This window comes from Lissotriton helveticus, chromosome 4_1, assembly GCF_964261635.1.
Source record: "Lissotriton helveticus chromosome 4_1, aLisHel1.1, whole genome shotgun sequence".
NCBI lineage: Eukaryota > Metazoa > Chordata > Amphibia > Caudata > Salamandridae > Lissotriton > Lissotriton helveticus.
The window spans coordinates 1,319,187,360-1,319,209,328 of NC_136063.1; the positions used below are offsets into that span (position 1 = coordinate 1,319,187,360).

At 41.1% G+C, this 21,969-nt stretch overlaps 1 protein-coding gene across 3 annotated transcripts in view; it reads right to left on the minus strand.

The window, feature by feature from the left end:
- Positions 1 to 1,798: 1,798 nt before the first annotated feature.
- Positions 1,799 to 21,969, minus strand: part of LOC144829100 (Y+L amino acid transporter 2-like) — a 715,256-nt gene continuing 695,085 nt past the window's right edge. For all 3 annotated transcript variants that reach the window (XM_078687904.1, XM_078687903.1, XM_078687902.1), the window contains exons 9-10: positions 18,971 to 19,154; positions 1,799 to 1,908 (exon numbers count right to left, since the gene is read on the minus strand). In XM_078687904.1, coding sequence (XP_078544030.1) covers positions 1,820 to 1,908; positions 18,971 to 19,154 — 273 coding nt within the window. In that variant the 3' untranslated portion in view covers positions 1,799 to 1,819. The remainder of the gene's footprint in view (positions 1,909 to 18,970; positions 19,155 to 21,969) is intronic.

The window sequence follows — 21,969 nt, forward strand, 5'->3', positions numbered from 1 at the left end:
TCTTCATTCAAGCAGAAAAACTATGGAATTCTCTAACAGCAAAGTTCAGAGCTACTAAAAACCACTTAGGGCCTAATTACAAGTCCAGCGGTCCTAGGACCGCCAGACCCATGGTGGCGCGACGGTGGTGGTCCAGCCACAACCGCACTGGCAGTCCGACCGCCCTATCATGACTTGGGCCATCGGACCATATTTGAACTGCCGGCTCCGCCAGGGAACATGTGCCCCCTGTGTGCATGCACCTAGATTCCTGCACACCATGGACATTCGAGTCCATGCCCTGCAGGAACCCGGTGTGGCGTTCCCATAGCGGCGCCTCTTTCAAAGGCACTGCAGCCTGACAACAAAATTGGTCATAATCTGGTGGGCAGGCGGCAGTGACCTTCGGCGGAGCAGTGGCCACCAAAAGTCCTAATTAGGACCCTAGCTTTCAGGAGAATTTTTAAGACCTGGTTATTCCCAATGTGATCTAACACAGAATCCTAACAATTTCATTTTTTCCTAACGAAACATACCCCTCTTCACTTTATAAGATTAAGAAAGTGCTAAATCTGTAGAATCTTCCTTACAAACAACCTCTAATATCAGTTAGTACCATATCACCCTAGAAAAGTACCACCATGCATCTGTCTCTAACAAACATAATCCAAATATCAGTGCACACTTTAGGATTTGCATATTCCTCAAAATCTCACCAGATAAACCTAAACTACCAGCTATCTGAATATTCCACATAAGCCAGTACACCATATTATAAAAACAAGTACAAAGTCCATTTAAATAGTGTTCACTATCTATGTTTGAAACAAATGGGCAAACTGTATCAACACCATAAACAGTCAAACACTGTTAATACTGTTCACTATATATGTTTAAACAAAACGAACAAACTGTATCAACACCATAAACAGTCAAAGAGAGCAAACTAGGACTAAGCACCGATATCACCTGTCCACAGGTAATCAACGTTCAAATATTATTTTCTACTCTTTATAAGTCCCCAATTTGCATCCTATTTCAATACTACAAAATACCCTGCATGAAATTTAAACTGATTAAAAGCTAGGGATTATTCTATCTCCTACCTTTCTATTCGAATGATGTCATCCGCCCCCTGCCTACCTTAGATCCTCTGAGAGTAATCTACTCTAGCACTTCTGCCAACTTACCCTCTACCATACTTCAGTAACCTAACCATACCTTTCCTTCCTAATCATGCATTCTTCTTCTGAGTAATTGTTCCTCCAATACCTTCCGTCTTCTAACCTAGCTACTCAACCCACTCCCATAAATCACCATTGTTCCCTTTAGCGTAACCTCTCTTTTCAATCTCACAATATCTAACCTGCTCCACCATATTAAGCACACTCAAATAAGTATGCCTAACTCCTATTAACTTAATCCACCACTAGAAACCGATGTATCCACTAACCTTGGGTTATTGATTAGTATACTACCTGCCATAGAGTGCTTCAGTGCCTTTTCAAGGGTAGTAAGCTCTGTATAAATGTAATTACAATACAATACAATAAAGAAAAAGAAATACAAAAGACCTCATTAACAGACTATGGTTTAAAATGTGTCTTGTTACTTAACTGTTTTGCTGAAAAAGGCCCATGGAATGGCATGTTTCCCTCTACGATCCTCCAAATATTACCCTGAATTGACAACTCTTACAAAACCAAAGCTAAGCTTATGTAATCAAAAAAGCACTCAAAGTGTTAAAACTCTTCGAGATTTGCCCAAGATAAATATTGAACTACAAATAATAAAATTAAAAAATGAAAACGCTCTCAAATAATGTTGTTATAATATTTATTTATGTTGACTTGGGCTGAAATTCTTTTTCTTTCGATGTCTCATCTGGGCAGGACAAGCATATCTTCTGAGTGTACAGGGAAATGTAACCTGCAAAATATGTCAATAAAAAGGTATTATTTGCAGATTTACATATTTCAAAATGCCTCATGTTTTAATGCTAAAACAAAATTTTGACTATGACCTATCTGAGGAGAAAATGTTCCTTTGTGGTTTGGGGATGTACTGATGATGTCCTAAAGGGGCACAGGTTTTGTCAATATTTTAACAGCATAGACCTTAAAATGCACCAGACAAAATAAGTTTGACTCTACAGTTATTCAATAATTGCAAGGTCCAGGTGCCTCAATGGTTTTGGCATTAGGCTGTATTTTAAGAACCCACATTCACTGCCAAATATGTAATCATGCTTCATATCAATTCAACCTCTTCCTTGGGAATGAAACCTGGATGACAGTGGTCTATAAAAGGGAACACAGGATGTTGTCACTTTGTAAATGATGGTCCTATAGTCACATGGCAAGCATAAATTCAAGGCAATATGCGTGGTGCATAATGGCCATAGGGTATCCTCAGAAAGATAATGACAATGTTGTACAGACTGGAACACAAAAAAAACTGGCAAGAGTTTGCCCAAGAACTTTGTGATTAGTGGTTATTTGAATACTACACCGTGTTATGTGTATTATTGGCAAAATATGAAGTTTAAAAAAATACATAGGGTAGAAATAAATATGAAACTTCTAAATTCTACATGGCAACTTGAACTGAGCAGACATAAATGATGTGTGTGCTTGTGTATAGAGTCAATTTGATAGCAATCATTTTTCAATTTATTGTTCCGACTACAATTGGGTGTTTTTCATCTAATGCTACCTTTTCTTACATGACAGGTATACTACCAGGCCTAGCAAAATAATGTTGTTTCATTCTGCTAATTACACGACAGTTATATGTCTAAGTTAGATGTATTCTGTTTCTAACTAGTTGGCCAAAAGACTGCACTAAAATTAAATTTTCCCATTTTAAAAAATACCGCACCAAGCATACTGTACCACGGCCAGGCTCTTCCACGTGGTGAAAACAGACTTTGACAAATGCCTGCGAGGATGTGGACACTGTTACACAACCTGTGAGATTGCCCTTTGTTTCAGTCACACTAGACCTATGTGGCCCAATGCATCTTGGAGGTTGCGGAAGAAAACCTGGCCAGAGTAGGAATATGGGGGAGGGGGCAGAGCCTACCCAATTATACACTGATGTTCAGTAATGTGGATCTTATGGTAGCACGGAGAGATGCTGCCTAACTGTGGAAGAGTGTGAAACTTCCGAGCCTAACACTTTAGACAGTCGGAATGGATTGGTGAGTGCAAGGTGATCGCACTGTGTATAAAGCCTGTGGGTGTTCCCAGAAATTTGATATGTTGTGGGGCCCGTGGCGGGAATTTCACAATATGGACTAAGATCCCTGGGGCAGTGGTTGAGCCCATGGGGATTGCTGCTGTGGGTTCCTGATCATGGATTTGGCAAGAGGGAGAAGGGCTATGCAGGATGCTGGTAAAGACTGCTGAGCAGTTTTCAGAGAAGAGAACTCTGCCTTATCAACTGCCATATATATGAACAATGAGCAAACACGATGGTGAATGTGTGTTGTAATATTGTCAAACGTTTCATGCTAATGTTGAAGTTGTAACCATATGTGGTGTAAAATCACAATAAAAAGATGTAAAAGTTCAACATACGCATTTTGTTGGACGTAAGTTGAGTACCATTATCAGTGATCGAAACTGAGGGATACCCTTCATCATGAAATAGATCTTTCAAAAATAGGATCGTGCAATCAGTGGTAATTTCCTTAACAACCTTGATAGTAAGCCATTTTGAAAACATGTCAACCACAACTATGGCAAAAGGTTGCATAAGAGGCAACTCATCCATTGGTCCTATAAAATCAAGACAAACTCTATGCCAAGGCTGAATCACCTCTCATGAGAATACTGTTACCATAAACTGAAAGCTCATCTAACACTTTAATAATAGGGCGAACAGATGGTTGGACACAACTATCATGTTTTGTACACAATTTGATGAGTTCTATAACCTTACTGAGCACTACGTCTTCTCCCATGGCAACACACCATTCGTCCTTGGTAAATTTACCAACACTCAAGGCAAGACATCCTGAATAAAAGCCACAGCCCCCTCATCTTGAACATCTGAACAATCACAATTAGGATCTTCACTCTTTACTGAAAGTCTAGATAGACAATCCACCTGTACATTGCGCTAGCCTATATATAAGAAATATTATTATTATTATTATTATTATTATTATTATTATTATTATTATTATTGGATTTTATAAAGCGCGTAGTCACCCGTAAGTATCCCAGCGCTAAGATCCATACATCTGAGGGTCACTGGGGCGAAGGGGAAGTCAGATCAGAGGAAAAGGTGCGTTTTCAGCCGCTTCCTGAATCGGAGATAATCTGGTTCCGTTCTAAGGTCGCGGGGTAGTGAGTTCCAAAGGCGGGCAGTGTTGACAGAGAAGCGCCGTCCACCCGTACGCACCTTCTTAACTCTGGGGATGGTGATAAGGTATTCCTGATCGGATCGGAGGGATCTAGGGGCTTTGTAGGGCCTGATAAACTTTCTTAAGATAGGGGGGCCTTTGTCTTGTAGAAGTCTGTGAGACAGACAGAGAGCCTTGAACTTCACTCGCTCTCTCACTGGAAGCCAGTGGAGGAGCTTAAGGGCTGGTTTGGCCGAAGCTCTGGCCGGAGTATTGGTAAGGATCCGAGCCGCGGCATTCTGGATCCTTTGTAATTTGTCCAGGGTTGCCTCGGGAGCGCCTGGGTAGATGGTGTTACTGTAATCCAACCTTGATAAAATAAGGCCTTGGATTAACAGTTTCTGGGAGGCAGGAGGAAGTAATGGCAGAATCTTCCTGATCGATTTAAGGAGCCCAAAGCAAGTCCCCGCGATTTTTTTATCATCCTGATATTCTTGCAGCTTTGAAGCAAGTCTCGCTAATCTAGGAGAACCCTTGCCAGCACCACCTGGGGATAAAACTCGAACCAAAGATTTATGATCAGTCTTTAAATGAAACTTGTTACACCACAAGTATGTCCTGAAATATTGTACACCCCAAGCAGCAGCCAGAGCTTCTTTTTCTATTACCGAATATTTCTGCTCAGATTGAGAAAGAGTGCGAGAAGCAAAGGCGATTGTTTTTTTACCATCAGGATATTTCTGTAGGAGTACCGCACCCAAACCAGTGGCGCTCACATCCACCATTATTACAGAGGTATGTTTGATGTCAAAAGGAGCCAAGACTTTAGCCTCACATAACTCTTTCTTAATGGCATTGAAACAAGCATAATGGCTATCATTCCAAGAAAACTTAGCACCTTTTTTAAGTAAATGTTTTGTCTGAGAAGTTCTTCACAAATTTAAAGTAGAACTCTATGAGGCCCATAAAAGAACGTAGTTGGTCCTTATCGGAGGGACACGGAGCTAATTGTATGGACTCTGGAAGATTTTTCTTTGGTTTACCACCTTGGGCTGAAATCTCATAGCCTAAGTATTCTAAATGTTGAACAAGAAAGGCACATTTTTCTTTACGTAGGGTCAAACCCGCTTCTACAACTCTATGAAAAACAGATTTGAGAACTTGGTTATGATCAGCGATGGTGTCCCCAAAGACAAGAATATCGTCTGGAAAAAACACTACCTTTTTAATACCTTTGAAGATCTCTGTTACCATACGCTGAAAAACACTAGCAGCAGAAATGAGTCCAAAAGGGAGCCTATTAAACTGAAACGTACCCTCCGTAGTTATGAACGCAGTCAGATGTTTAGACTCATCATGCAGATGAATCTGATGATACGCGCTCTTAAGATCTAATTTTGTGAAGAACTTCGCACCTTTCAAGGTGGATACCAACTCTCCAATGTTTTGGAGAGGAAAAGTGTTTGCTACAACATTTTTGTTAAGTGATCATAAGTCCACACAGAATCTAATCTTGCCGTCCGCCTTCTGTGTAATAACAATCGGAGACACCCATGTGGAGGCCTCCACAGGCTCAATAACACCCGCTTGTAGCATTTCATTTATAACATTTTTAACTTCTTCTCTAACAGCAAGGGGAACTCTTCTCACTTTGTGTTGAACAGGGATAGCACCATTTTTAAACTGGATCTTATGTACATACCCTTTTATTTCTCCCAATTCATCCCTGAAAACTCTGTTTGCATCATGTAAAATATTGTTGAGTGTAATTCATCAATAAACATAACATGGTTAGGAACCCTGGGATTAACTATAATATGTAAGTCATATTGATGGATCCATCCAAGAATTGGGGTCAATCAACTGAAACATAGACGTTTCCTTTGGTAGACCTAGAAGATATTTCTATGTGCTCATCTTCAATAACCGCTACCTTGGACCGGCCTTTGTTTCTGCACATTCTTGAAAAATTACCTAACTTACTACACCTAAGACATTCTTATTATTAGCAAAACAAAAGTTTGCATTGGAAGAATGTGTATCACTACCACATCTTGAACAAAATCTAGTAGAAGATTTGCCAAAATTATTTTTCTTTTGAATACTTTTCCGTTTAGCTTTTATGATAGCTATGGCTTCATCATCACCAGGTTCACCCTCAAGAATGGTCTTTTCAGACACCTCTGAAATTTGGTGTTGTGAACTACACTTCTGCAACTCTTTCATACATCTTTCAGATTCTTTGACCACTTAAGCTAAATCTATAGCTAATTTTAAGGAAGGAGTCTTTGCCGCCCACAACCTCTCTTGTATCTTCCTATTATAACATTGAACAATGAGTTGATCACGGATCAACTCATCTGTCATTGTCCCAAAATTACATTTGACAGATAATTCTTGTAAAGGAGCAATAAAATCATCAATAGATTCTTCCTGACGTTGCTTGTGAGTGTAAAACTTATATCTATTCATTACTAAATTTTCATCTTTGGCAAACCTAACTTCAAGTCTAGAACAGCTTCTTTGTACTCATCAAGACTGGACTGCCCACTGGATTGCAACACCTGAGGAAGATATTTGAAGACTCGTTGACCTTCCTTCCCCAAAGCACTTAACAATAGTGCTTTTTTACGTTTGTAAGAAAAGTCTTGTCCATTGAGTGCGTCTAGATAGTTTTCAAACATAAGTATCCAATCTTCCCATGAAATTGAAAGTGTACCAGGTTCACTAAGAAACTGTGGAGGTAGAGCTACTATAACCTGTTGAGCCATAACAAATCACAAATTGCCAGCTTCCTTAAGTAGAAGTTAAAATTAAAATACTTGAAAACAAAATTACTTCCAAATGGCTGTAACTTATAAGCAAATAATTGCCAACAAATATTAAAGTGATAACACCATAAAAATGTGTACACAAGGAAATGTGGTTACACAACAGAAGTTCTACTTTGTGAGAAAACAAAATGATGACACTGAGTGTATCCTCGTGTAACAGAAGTACTCGAACATGTATTCTTCCAAACAAATGTTCCACAGCTGTTATTGCTAATAAAATAGTGTAAAATCCAAAGTGAATTAAAGAAGTGATGAGCGTATCCCAGTTTGCAATTACCCTCCTTGCAACTTTTGCAGGCAGTGATGAGATGCCAAACGTCAGAAAAGACTCCAGCGCATCCAGAATGCCTCCGCATGACTCGTCCTGAACATCCCCCGACACAGCCACATCTCCGGCCACCTGAGATACCTGCACTGGCTCCCCGTCAGCAAGAGGATCACGTTCAGGCTCCTCACCCACGCACACAAGGCCCTCCATGACCTGGGCCCCAAGTACCTCAACAACCGCCTGACCTTCTATGCGCCCACCCGCCAGCTACGATCGACCAGCCACGCCCTCGCCGCCGTACCACGCATCCGCAAGGACACCGCCGGGGGAAGATCCTTCTCCTACCTGGCAGCCAAGACATGGAACTCCCTCCCCATCCACCTTCGACTGACCCAGGATCACCTCCCCTTCAGGAAGCTCCTCAAGACCTGGCTCTTCGAGCAGTAGCGGACCCCTCCCCCCAGCGCCTTGAGACCCTACCGGGTGAGTAGCGCGCTATACAAAATACCATGATTGATTGATTGATTGAGATGCCAAAATAAATGTAAGTAATGTATTGGTGAGCGTATCACCGCCTGCAGTTACGTTTGTTAGTTTCTGTTGCTAAGAAATCGAGCACAGAAACAACACGGGTGCAGTCATTGTAAACGACGATATATTCTACTTAACCAAGATGGCCGTTGGACTTTGAGGTACAACGTCAGGACACTAGGCATGAAGTACTACAACAGCGCGATAAAGAACACGCTAGAGACAATTCCCGCTCCAGCCTGGAAACGTTCTACACGTCGCGTTGGAGTCTGCCGTGCAGGAACAACGCTGCTGCTTGGCCACACTTGACGTTACAGCTTATCTGCGCTGCCTAGCAACGTTCGACGTGTCGAGGGATAGTGTGTGGAATTCAGCAAGTGCGGGTTGACTCACAGTTTGCCTGCTGACGTCATCACCTTCTGAACTTCTCCCAAAATTGTCTCAAATGCTGACAAAAAGGAATCACAGTCCAGGTGGAATGGCGATCGCTCTGCACGCAGTAGATTCTTGTTGGGGAGGAGTCGCTTGTCCGTAAAACGCCCAGAAGCGTCTGCTCTGTCGGAAGCTCAAGCTCTTGTCTGGTCAGCACCAGGAATCATTGCCAAATTGAAGTAAACCTTTGTAAGGATAACGCTGGAGCCTCTTCACGATCAGGTAAGGATTTATTAGCAGAGAATAGACAAGACGTACTCCTCACCAGCTGACCCAACACCAACTAACAAGTCTGCAATCAGCTTGGCTCAGAGATAAACATGCAGAACATTGCTAGTATTCTAGAAGGCATGAAGGAAAGGACACAAAGGAAGGGCTATACATGATGACCATATTAAAAGAAGAACAAGTTTACAAAACACTGCCTGCCCCAAACATGTCTCATAGTACTGCCTAGGTGGGTGAACGGTTAGGTCCTCTCCATCCACTTTGATCGGTGAAGGGTTTGCTATGTTGCAATGCGTGACTTCTGATTTCTTCATGGTGATTTTAAGGCCCACTTGCTGTGCATATATTGTGAGGTGACATCTTTTCCTGGTGTGTGTGAGAGAGCATAGCTAAGTCATCTGCGTAGTCAGTTTTCTCCAATGTAGAGAATTAGGCCCATCTGATGTCTCTGGGTTGATGTTCATCTTGTAGGTCACATTAGCCAGTTCACGACTAGGTTGAAGAGCAATGCTGACATCACAAATTCCAGTCTTGACTTCAAAGCTATAAGCATTTTCTCCCAGGTAAAATGTAAAATTTTCATAGAAGCTCTTGATGAGGAGAATATCTACTGTGGTATGCCACAGGCTCTTTCTTAGTATATGGCAGAGGCTAGAGGCTAGCATGGTAGATACTGTCAGAGGCTTTTGCAAAATGAATGAAGTTGCTGTATAGTTGTTTATGCCAATCGGTGCACTGTTCTATGATGTTGTGTATACTAAGGATCTGATCAATACACCTCATGTCCTTGCAGAACTGAGCATGTTCTTCTCTTAACTGCTTCCCCATAGCATCAGAAATGCACTATATATTTATTTCCACAGGAACTTGTTACAGTTGGTTAATATGCCCTTCTTTGGAATCTTGATAATGATACCTTGGTTCCAGTCATCTGGAACCAAAGCGCCATCATCAATATTCCAAAGAAAGGTGAAAAAACAACATTAAATACAGCAAAAATGTATTCATATCTTCTATATTATCTCCCAAAATATTTTCAACAACACATTATTGTTTCCTCAGCCTTCCATCTAATACCTGCCCCAACTGTGATTTACAAATTCTCAGATCTTCTTTACTGTTATCTCCATCTGCAAGACGGGGATCAGATACAGCTCGTTCGAGGACCTTAATTCTTGCTTCGATCTGTGAGATTTGCGCCTTATATGCTTTATGTTTTGCAACCTGAAAAGCTAATAGCCGCCCTCTCAAAAAAGCTTTATATGTATCCCAGACAACCGGAAGTGTAGCTGTACCTAGATTAAGTTTAAAAAACTCATTCGATTCCTCGAGCAGTTTTTCTGTTACTTCTTCCTCCAACAGAATACTCCTGTCTATAGTCCATCTCTTGACCAACTGTGGACCTGACAATTTTAAAGTTAAAGTAACCGCAGAGTGATCAGAAATGTGAGCACCGAGGTGTTTCATCCCCTCCACTTGCTGACCTAAGTGTTCTGCAATTAAGAAAAAATCTAATCTAGATTTATGTCGTAATTTCTTGTTGTGGAATGTAAATTCTCTTTTTGTGGTATTTTTTTGTCGCCAAATATCCTTCCAACCAAACTGGTTGATCGCAATAAGTAATACTGCTCTGGTTTTATGGTTGTGAGAGAACCTTACAGAGGATGACTTATCCATCCGTGGGTCAAGTACTAAATTAAAATCCCCTGCAAAAATCACCGGGTCCTCAAAATCCAAAAGCTCAACGAAAAGTTCTTGAAGGGGAAGTGTATCATCCAAATTTGGACCGTAGTACCCTATGATCGTAAATTTATACGAGTAGTACTTTATATTTGCAATAGCCCATCTCCCTTTTTTATCAGACTTTGACTGTAACAACGTAATCTCAGAATTAGATTTAATCAATACAGCCAATCCAGCAACCGCCAAAATATCAAAACCCTATTTTTGGCAGTAATTGGGATAATTGGGATAATTCTCAATCGTATAACCCCAAGGATACCTGGAGCATACCTCTGGCCAATCTTTTTCACCCTTTTTCACAACTGGATGAAAATGAATGACTTCACGAGCAAGTTACAAGAAAAAAGCGACCGGAGGTGCCCCAGAAACATCTGTTTTCAACTATCCAATATCCTCTGGTAAGCCCATTGAAGGTGACTAGAGTTTATACGTGGCCAAGGGAAAACTCATCTGGAGATAGCCCGACGTTTAGTGTTGCTCCTTCCCACCTTCAAATAAATACCCTGAATTATTCCAGTGTCACTTCTAGGACCCCTTCTCTCACCACAAATACATCACCCCTGCGATCGCAAACTTCCCCATTTAGTGAAGGCAGTTCACTTGTGGTTGATAGCAGAGTACCTCATTTAAACACCCTTCTATCATGGAATGTGGCAGGGTTAGCAAGTAAAACCACTAACTCAGTTTGGCTGGATGTGATACATAAGCATGATATCCTGTGCTTTCAGGAGACATGGTGTAATGAAGAGCTACACTTGTTAGGGTATCAGACTTTTCATTCTCCGGCCAAGCTCTCAACATTGGGTCACAATAAGGGTGGGCTATGTATATATGTCTCAACATCTGCAGAGGTAAAGGTTAACAAAGTGCTTTCTAGCACGTTTTTCCAAATGTTATCTCTTACCTGGGGCTATAGAGGGAACATTGTATTGGTGAATTTTTACAACAATATCCCCAATGGCGAATTGGAGGTCACTATGACTAATATGTGCCGGCACATTGCTATAGCTGTTGACCTATCCAAGGGGGCAAGAATAATCTGGGTCGGTGATTTTAATTGTACCATCTGTCCACACACCGACTCGGGTTTATGCGGCTTGGATGACTATGGGGGGGAGGAACCGACACATTTTGTCCATACAAAGTTGGGGACATTGTTAAACGATATCGTCTTCAATTTTGATTTTTCCTTTGCCAATCAGAACTGTGTCCTGCCTGCATCCTTTGAGCCAACCTTTTTTGGAAGGGGTTGTAAATCAACCATCGATTTCATATTAATAGCACGTGCTAACCAAGGTTTTGTAACCTCGTGGGAAGTCGGACAAGATGTATCCAGCGACCACTATCCCCTGATAATCAGTTTAAATATAAAAGGACGTACTGAAAATAAGGGAAATACCTACTCGTACCCATATAGGGTCAATCTATCTAAAACTAATGGCTACGTGCTAAAATGGGAAAAAATTATTCCTAGTACGTTCTTACAGAAGCTAATCACTAATTGTGCAGCGGACGTGAACGTATGTCTGGATCAACCTGGGGCGCCAACCACTGTTATGGCAGCTTTTGCCAATATCGCTAATTATATTAAAAAAATGTTGACCCGTCCTCCCAAAAATAATCCCACTAAGTCCGAAGGATGGTTCACCGGAAAGTGCACAAAAGCTTTAAAAGCTTTAAAAGAGGCACTAGCCCTGAAACCAAGATCCCCCTGCAAAATTCGGGAGGCCAGGAAACTATATAAATCTGCAATGAATGCAAGAAGACTGGCCTTAAAAAATCAGGCCTGGGAAACACTGAGAGTTGCTTCAACACAGAAAAACAGCACTCAGTTTTGGAGGCTGGTCAAAACCCTTTACCAACCAAGGGATGACGGAAACAAAATAGACCTTGCTATAACTGCCGAAAGATGGTTTACCCACTTTAGACAGCTATACAACCAATCTAGCATAGTAGATATTCCCTTATCCCCGGGGCATAAATTAATAGTGGATAAAAGTATAATCAGCAGCAGAGGCTCTAACTCCACGCCCCACCCATTTCCGATAGACTTAACCTTCACATTAGGAGAAGTCCAAGAAGCCATTAGGGAAAGCGCACCAGGCAAAGCAGCTGGTCCCGATTGCACCCCAGTAGATGTTTACAAGGCCGAACCAGATTTCTGGGCCCCTTTGCTCACTAACGTTTTGAATTCGGGAAACCGTAATGGGTTCATTGAATCCTGGTCGGATGCCATAGTGGTACCTATTTTTAAAAAGGGCAGGCGAGATGACCCGACCTGCTATAGGCCAATATCCCTGCTGGATGGCCTAATGAAAATAGCAGGAAGGATCTTATTAAAAAGACTCCAAGTATGGGAGGAAGATAATAATGTTGTGTCACATTTGCAGTATGGGTTCAGGAAAGGTTTGGGGACACTTGAGCAGTGCCTAAACCTTTCTCTCCTCACCTCCAAGTATACTCAGGCTAGAGGGGAGCACTTTTTATAACTTTTGTGGACCTAAGCTCCGCTTTCGACTGCGTCGACCACACTCTTTTGTGGTCTACGCTGGTCGACCTGGGTATTGATGACCGAATAATCATCTTCATCAAGGAGCTGTACCGCAACTCGGGGGCAAGAGTTAGATATGGCAAAAAGGGGGAGTGTACGGACAAATTTGCACTGTCAAGAGGGGTAAGACAAGGATGCATCTTGGCGCCGCTGCTTTTCACGTACTACATAAACTCTGTGGGGCAATATCTTTCCCTCTTCCCAAATGACTACCCCACCGTGAAAGGCTCACCAACACCCATTCTCCTTTATGCCGATGACGCGGCAATAATGTCCCAAACGCAAGTGGGCCTACAGAGGGCGGTTACCAGGTTTGCAGGTTACATGCAGGAGAGAAACCTTAAAGTAAATATAACTAAAACATTCACCATGCCATGCACTAGTAAGTTTAATAGGGCCCCTTGCACCATATTCCTGGATAAACAAAAACTAGCTACCATCGATAGGTTTTGCTACCTAGGGGTCGTGCTCGACAGGAGGTGTGGCTGGAAGCCGGCGATTGCAGCCAGAAAGCTGGCTTTCACCCGTTCCATAGGTGCCTTGCGCGCCTTTTCTGACAGGCTAGGTGGTAAACCAATCAGGGAGCTGATCCAAATTTACCGGGCCAAATGCGTCTCCACAGCCACTTATGGCGCTGGCCTATGGGGCATTGAGAAGGACTCCACCCTGCAGACCAGTGAAAATCAATACATCTGCTATTTGCTAGGAGTGCCTAAAAGCACTTCTACGTTTTTGACGCATATTGAGACAGGTGTGAGACACCTGAGTGACATCATTAAGATGTCACCAATTCTTTTATGGCATAAGGTGTGGACAACACAGGAAGCTGGGTTCAACAGGGACCTCCTAGAAGATTGCTTAGCCCTAGACGGGGTTGCTAATTTTAGATGGCTATCCTACGTAAGATCATTTCTAACAGAGTTAGGACTACGGGAATACTTTGAAAATCCAAGTTCAATGGAGGATGTCTCTAGATCAACCCTCAAAAAAATAATAACTACACACCTGGATAATATGAGATGGAACCGTGAAAAACTTAAATCCACTGTTTTAAACTTTCAGGAAATTACCCCCAACGAAGGTTTGCAAACTTATTTGAAGGTCGATCCCAGTCCATTTAACCGAATGCTTTTGTCCCGCCTGCGCCTGGGGATCTTCTTCCGTATGGTAACCCTACCTGAAGCCAATAACTGGTCGCATACTAAGCTGATCTGCCCTTGTGATAACATCGCGGTGCAATCTAATATCCATATATTGTTCTTCTGCACGCTGTACTCTAACCCTAGAAAAGTATATCTGATACCTTTACTCAAACGGTGGGGTCTAAGAAACTGTAGGCCAGCTTTTTTGAAAATGTTAAGATTAGAAAATGACCATGTGATATTTTCTGTCTCATGCTTTTTAAGATTAGTCATAAAGTATCGCAAATCTATGTGATATAACATCTCTATCCTGGGTCTTATATAGATCCCTGCTGTTGTGTGTTGATATTTTATTGTAAATTTTTTAACGATGTTTCTTGCTGTGTTTTTGTGCTTTTATGATTTTATGTTTAAAATCGAATAAAGCTTACTTATTATTATTATTATTAATATAGCCACCCCCTTAGTAGAGGTTTGTTGCGAGGTAGTAATCACCTGCTGGATCCATTTTTCCTTAGTACAAATGTCTCTTAACTCTTGTTCGGTGGAGTGGGTCTCTTGTAAAATAAAAATTTTCTCAGGTGTATCCTTTAAATACTGAAGTATTCTCTCTCTTCTATGCTTAACCATTCACATTCCACGACAAATCTTAATATATGATGTGAGAGCTATCCTACCTTGCGCATTTTCTCCTTCCAGAGATATGAACAGCTAAATATCAGATATGGCGATTTGGACATTTTTTTTTGTTTTTTTTCCCCCAATGCACCCCACCCAGTGCCCTTACCTCCCCCTCCCCCCCCTGTCCTAACCCTCCCGTGCTCCCCCGGAGAACCCCCCTCCTTTTTCTTGGCCTAACTTAGGCCATTGAGACTCCTCCCCGGGCGTCTAATCAGTATATGCTAGGAGAGCCAGGAATATGTGACTGAAAATGTTAGTAGTGAATAGTAAATAAGCTATAATCACTAGTATCCTTAATGTTTATTGCCTTGCTCTCTTTTGTTATCATCAGTGAGTAATTGAAGATATTCTTCTGCCTCATCCAGCCTTTTTAGGACTCTCATTTTATTTATATACATCACTTTTAGTATGTATGTATGTATGTATGTATGTATTTATGGTGTATTTGTATAGCGCAATGACTGTCACCCGTCGGGTATCCTGGCGCTTCGACTTGATGCCGGAAACTTGAGCTGGGCAGTAGCACCCAGTTGTTTCAAAGGCTCAAGCAGCTTGCCAAGTTCCCACTGCCTAGACGCAGTGATTGGGGAAACATCAGATCTAATCTGATAAGAAAAGCCGTCTACCGACAGATCACTGCTTCTTAAAGCTCTATTAAGTATCTCCTCTTTTAAGGTGTAGGTTAGAAAATGCACTAAGATCTTCCTGGGTCTTCTTTTATTTGGGTTCAACCTAAATGGATCCCTGTAAACTCGTTGGATGTCTTTTGTTATTTCTTCTTCTGAGACATCAAGCTCAATGGTTTGTTTAATTAGTTTAGCCACAAACCCTTCAATATTTCCCCCCTCGGCCCCTTCCGGGACTTTCAAGAGGCGTAGAATATTTCTCCTTTGGGCATTTTCTAAAGACTCAATTTTTTCTTGAAGTCCTTGTTCCCGCTGTCTGAGATCCTCAAGCTTCCTAGTGTGTTGAGAGTCTAACACTTTTAAATCTTCTACTGAGGACTCCAGTTCGGCGGTTCTGGCAGCTAATGAATCAAATTTTTCCTTTATCTCTTGCTGATTGATTAGTGTCGCTTCAAAACCACTTTTTACCTCATGACTAAGGGCTTGTAGCATTAATATGACGGACTGATCTGTGGCTGATATATTCGAGGGAGTTACAGGTACATCATCCTCTCTATTAGTATTCATTGTTGTAGTTAATACTTCCCCTTCCAACTCAGATTCCTTAGTCTTAGAACTTTGCATTGTGTTATTTTTTAAAGTTTCTACCAGCTCAGGACCTTGCTCCACCTCAAAGTCCGCCTTTAAACCCACCAGGGGCTGATATTTATTGGCAGTGTGTACCCCCCTTAAAGACACCCCTGCAGAGGCCACCTCCGACAATTTAAGTTCCAAAACTGAAGGCACGGTTTTAACATAAGCCTTCAGAGATGGAGGTGGTTTAGCCTTTACAACTGGCTCCTGTGCTTTAGTGTTTTTTTTGCTGATTTTCTTTTGAGACTTTGCCTTAGATTTAGCTGAAGAGGGGGTATCTATGGAACCATTTAATGCAGGTTGCTTTCCTCCCTTGCTCCTGAGCGTATACCCGGAAGCCTGGGCCCCTTGAATCTCTCTTTCTGACATACGCAATGAAGGGATTGAGGGTACTGTTTCAACAGAAGTCTTAGCTAGCCCTTTGCATTGTGGTCTAGGTAGTTTTGGTTGCGTAATTTCTAAATCTCCCCTTAAAGAAAACAACCTGTATCCGGTTCTTCTCCCTTTCCTAAGCTCATACGCTGCTTTTGACCATCGATTCAACCCCTGTCCTGAGACATTTTGCAATCCTACCTTAGAAATGCAGAGAGAGGTTCATGAAAAAAGAGGAGTTACGGCTTTCGCCGTCTCTATGCAGGTAATCTTCTCCAGACTGCCTTGGCCACAGGATACCAGTACGAAAAAAAAATAATATGGGGCACCATAACAGCCGAGACCTGTCTCCCCCGTCCTCACACCGTGATGCTGGCGCTCAGCCCGCTGCCGCTGCCTCAACCGCCATGAACTGCTTGTACTGCGGGCTTACAGCCCCACCTTCCTTCCTCCTCCTCGAGTTGTTTGCGGGAGCCGGCTACACTGTAAGTCAACCACGTAAAGGCGAACAGATATCTATTCATTATCTCTTCGGTATCTGCTCGTGCACTTCGTACAATTCTCCTGCCCTCAAAAGTGAAAGAATCCAGGGCTTTCCGAGGCTTATTCTGCTTTGCCGCTGCACTCGCATCCCACGAAGTCGACCAGCCACCCGAGTCTCCGGAGACTCCCGACTAGCCACACCTGCTAGCCGCCATGTTCTCCCAGCTATTGTTCCAGGGGGGATATGTTATGAAGACCTGTGCACAAACTATTCCAATTATGAAAAACAGAACTCACCACTGGGAAATGGAGGACCAATATTACTTATGGGATTAATAGACTTCACCTTATTTGTGAGTTTAACAAGATGCTCTACTGAACCAAAGCTTAAGTCTGAAAGTTTAGAATTCTAATGTGATCAATTGGAATTTTATGAAAACCATCATCAGGTAGGGCTTATAGATAGTTTTATGCAGCATGTTGTTATTTTGTGAAGAGGGGAAGACCAACAGATTCTTGACGCAAAAAAATTACACAGTTCACTGTTATGATTGATTCTGTGTTTGTTCATTATCATAAAATGTTAACAAATAGGGGTGTAGCTATCATTTGCATAGCAGGAGCAGTGGCACCATAGGTGCCCAATATTGAATGCATTTTATTTAAATGCTGTCAAAGATGGCCACTCTGGATGCATTTACATTCAACTTGACCAAACTTGAAAGCATTTTGATTTATTTAAAAAAAAAATCCATTCAAAGACTGCAGCTGGGCACATCTTTGAAATTCATTTTTTACTGCTAAAACAAAACTCATTCTTAGATGCCCCCACACATGTGTGTGCATACGTGCTTACACTTTATCAGGGGAAGTGTATCTTGGAATGGTCAGGGAACCATTTTAAGATGGTGGCCTGCTCATAGTTCAGTGCCTGGTAAGGAAGGTAACACAATAGATAAAAAAAGAAAGAAAGAAACAATGGAGCTCAGAGGGCAAGAGGATCCTGGTTGTGAGTAAGGAAAGGGAGGAAGTGTGGGGGATATTGGAGGAGTGGGCAGGTTAAGAGAGAGAGAGAAAATAGTCGCTCTCAAAACACAAGGCTAGACATCAGCAGTAGAAAGATACATCATTCAATCAATATACTGAAATGTTGATGGTAGGGACAAACACAATAATATGCAAGAAAGGAATCCAATCAGAAGCAGACAGCATAGCTATTTACTCTTGAGCAAGGGGCTGGCCCAAATCCCAGTCTTTTTGTGTGAGATGTACTTCAAATAATAGATCTTGCCATCAGACCTAAAAACACAAGCTAGTCAAGGTGAAATGAGCTTGTTTTATGCAGATCCCTGCTGGTGGTAGACGTCAGCAATAATTGTTGACCCAGAGTAACATAGAAAGAAAGGTAGAAAATAAAATAAAAAATAATAATACAAAGATTGGGAAATAGTGACAAGAGGAAAAATTTGAAATGACTAAGAACTTGAAAGAATTAGATAAAAGCACAGAAAGTGTGGGGTGGTAGAAAAAACAGTCACAAAGTGGAATCAACCGTGGCTGATTTGGTGTCTGTTTAGCCATCCAAGCATTAGGCAACAACTCTTCAAGTATTTCCCAAAGAAAAACGCTGATTATCTCGTACGTGTTTCACTTGCGCTGTTTGAAACACTTTTGTGTTCACCCTGCACTTTAGTAAACAATTTTAAAAGCATGGTGGATGTTGCCTTTCATTCTATGTAAATTGTATATTGATACCTTTCTTTTCTTTTTTTCAATACAATTGCGCTGACATTTAAAAGTGGGTTGCATTGGGCAACTACTGTGGCGAGCGCCTAACGAAAACCTCAGGCCTTTAGTTTTGAGTTTGTTTCATTACAAATTAAGCACCTTGTGAAATGACTCCCTCAAATAAAATAATTCACATACAAAAAGGTATGACTTTAACAGAGTGACTCAGATAAAAAAAAAGAAACAGACCAATCACGTTGTACAGAGAGTTTGTTTTCTTTGTACTAAAAACGAGGATGGAAAACGACTTTAGTTGAGACCAGTTGTTGTTCTTTTGGCAAGAGATCAATCATTTTTTAGATCATAACCATGCAAGTTGAGTCTTTACCTAGTGTCCTTCTGAGAAACTTTGGCTGTCTTGAGGGAGGGAGGTGAACACAGAAGTAGTACACTGGAGCGCCAGATAGAACTACAGCTAACCCAACCAACGAATCAATGGTGTCGCTGTAGAGGGGGACCACAACCAAGACCACGCTGCAAGCACAGTACACAATCGGGAAGAAAAGACTCAGCTGCAAAGTAAATACAGGACACAGCTTCAGTCAGCATGAACGCTGGTTAAGTCACTCAAAACAAACACCTGAAATGCTAACCGACTATAAAATATAAAATGTACTACTAGTTAAACAATATTAATAATAAACTGAATGAAAAGAAAAGTGCATATTATTAAAAAATCAAACATATACGAATCATCTCTACATAAAAATAGTGTCCGACATCTCCATTTGCGTGATCGATTCATAATTACTGAGTGATCAAGGCTGGGCCTGTAAGAGGAATTTCTCACTTGTGCATCAATTTTCATGAATACTTAACAGTAAAGAAAGTAGGATCATGCAATGCAGAGGGTGATTATACTTGGGACACTCTGATGACCTCTAGGTTTCACTCTGTTGAGCAGTTCTTAGAATTAACCAGGATGATTTTTTAGTCAGGCTTCATTTAGAAGAACCTTCATTTTGAAAGATTGTTTTGTAGCCTTTCACATTTTGTATTTTATAAATTTGCTCTTTCTTAGATATACTCCTAACTTACAATTCCATCTTTGGGGTGGGGTACTAAAAGCTCATTCTCAGAATATCATCTGATATAAATATTGTGTCCTAAAAAACAAGTACAAAAATATTGTAACATTGGAGTTAATAATAAAATAACTTCACCTAATGGATTGATATTTTTGTAAATGATTAGAACGCAATTCTTATGATAGATAATATTTCTATATATACTATCCTCCCATACTACCCTTCTTTGGTGTTTGCATCATCCCTGTTGGCAAGTGATCCAGGAGAGCAGTAGAGAAAATCCAGGAGAGCAAAGGGATGGGTATGTGTAGGGGTGCTTGAATCTTTAGCTTACAGCTCAATCTGGAACCACCAAGTGGATCTGGGATGCTTCTTTGCTCATCTAACCCTTTCTATAGACTCCATTCAACCATCAAATGCCCTCTCTTCTCTCTTCCTCTCTTCACCTTCTCCAGGAACACTCCTGTGACCCTTAATCCTAGGTATCACTGTTCAGGCCCGAGCCCTCCAGATCTGGGACTGGACAGTCTGCAACCAGTAACATAAAACATTGATGTTAGTGATACAGCTGAGGGGGCCAACAGTGTTGAAGTTAGTTTGTGCATTTTTAACAACGTGCAGAATATGTATTCACTTTAGAATTTACAGGTTTACAGTGACATGGTACTATTGCCTTTGAAACTAATTTTATATGATATATAAAAGTCTCTTTTCCTGGCCTATGTTAACTAGAACTCAATTAGGTCTTGACACCATCTTGTTTAAAATGGATGTCTCTTCCTGTATTTTCACTCTTCATTATTTCTGCAGCACGCAGCTAAAGCTGCGTCATAATTTGTTTATTTCCATTGACGTTGTTCCTGCTTTTCTTGAAGAAACGTTTTCTAAATTAGACATAGGGTCTGATTTAGATCTCAGAAGAGGGGTTACTCTGCCACAATGGTGACAGATATCCAGTACGCCGAAATATGAATCCAATATTGTATAATGGGATTTATATTTCGACGGATAGGATATCCATCACCGTTGTGACGAAGTAACCTGTCCACCAAGATCTAAATCACGCTCACAGTAATGTATAATTTCCAATGTCCTTCCACTAGCACAATGTACTTAATTCATTCACAATAGTTTGCTGCAGTATTTCTAACTAGTTTGTCCTGCCATCTCTGGATGACATTATCATAGAGTTGGCAGTATCAATATTCATGTAGTGGGATAGTACTTAAATTGCAAGGCAATGTGATAGAACCGTATTCTGATTTGTAATTCATTTGCTCACACCATGACGAGTTTGCTGAATTAATGGTTTCCTATGCAAGAGAACTTTCCGAAAGACTCTTTGATGCTACTAAGGATGCTGACCGTTATCTTATTGATTTTGCTGATCACTTGGGACTAAGACTTTTTTCTGATTTCTATATTCTATAATTATTCTGTTTTACTGAGAGCCATCATAGCATTAATTCTTTGTGCATTTGCCCCTTATAATTTCTGTACAGCACCTTTTGCATTTTTGTAATCAATCTTCAAAATTTGTATTCGTGCCCTAGAACTCAGTTATTGAGTCTGTCCTTACCTAATTGACTGTATTTGATATATTCCAAGATGACTTATCTTGTGGACACATTGGCTCATGAAATTGAGGTTTTAGCACAGTCTCTGATTCATCAACCCATGGGTGTGCTATTGAGGTAATAATTTGGTGTTTACATTTTTAGGGGTTCCTCGCTCCTACAACAGTGAACAGAAGAAGAAGAGTTCTATTTGTCTATATACAGACATTTGAGACATGGATATTTTAAGATGGAGACGGTAACACAAATATGACGGAAAAGTATACAGGACAAAATGTGGACAGTACCACGTGGAGTTGTTATTTTCAACTTTATATTTTACCCAAATACATATATTTACAATGATTTACAGGGAAAAAAGTGATTCTCCCAAAATCACATTGTTATCAAGTCACAAAACCAAAATACCCAGCATCTCTCATGCATAAAGTTATAACCAAACAATGTATTTTAAAAGTAACATTTCCCACTCCTTTTTTCAAAAGAATCTTTACAATTTGCAGCATTTTTACAAACATTTTCTGTATATTGATAGCGCCTAACTCCCCCTGCACTCCCCACACATCAGGAAATCAGGAACTACCATGGACACACATATTCCCATGCATTCCTATGGGAGTGCAGGCCACTCTCACTACACATACACAGAGAGCGCACGCACTTTACACTGGTCCACAGTGAAAAAGTGCGCAGAGGCCTAAAATCACCAACACCAGGTTACA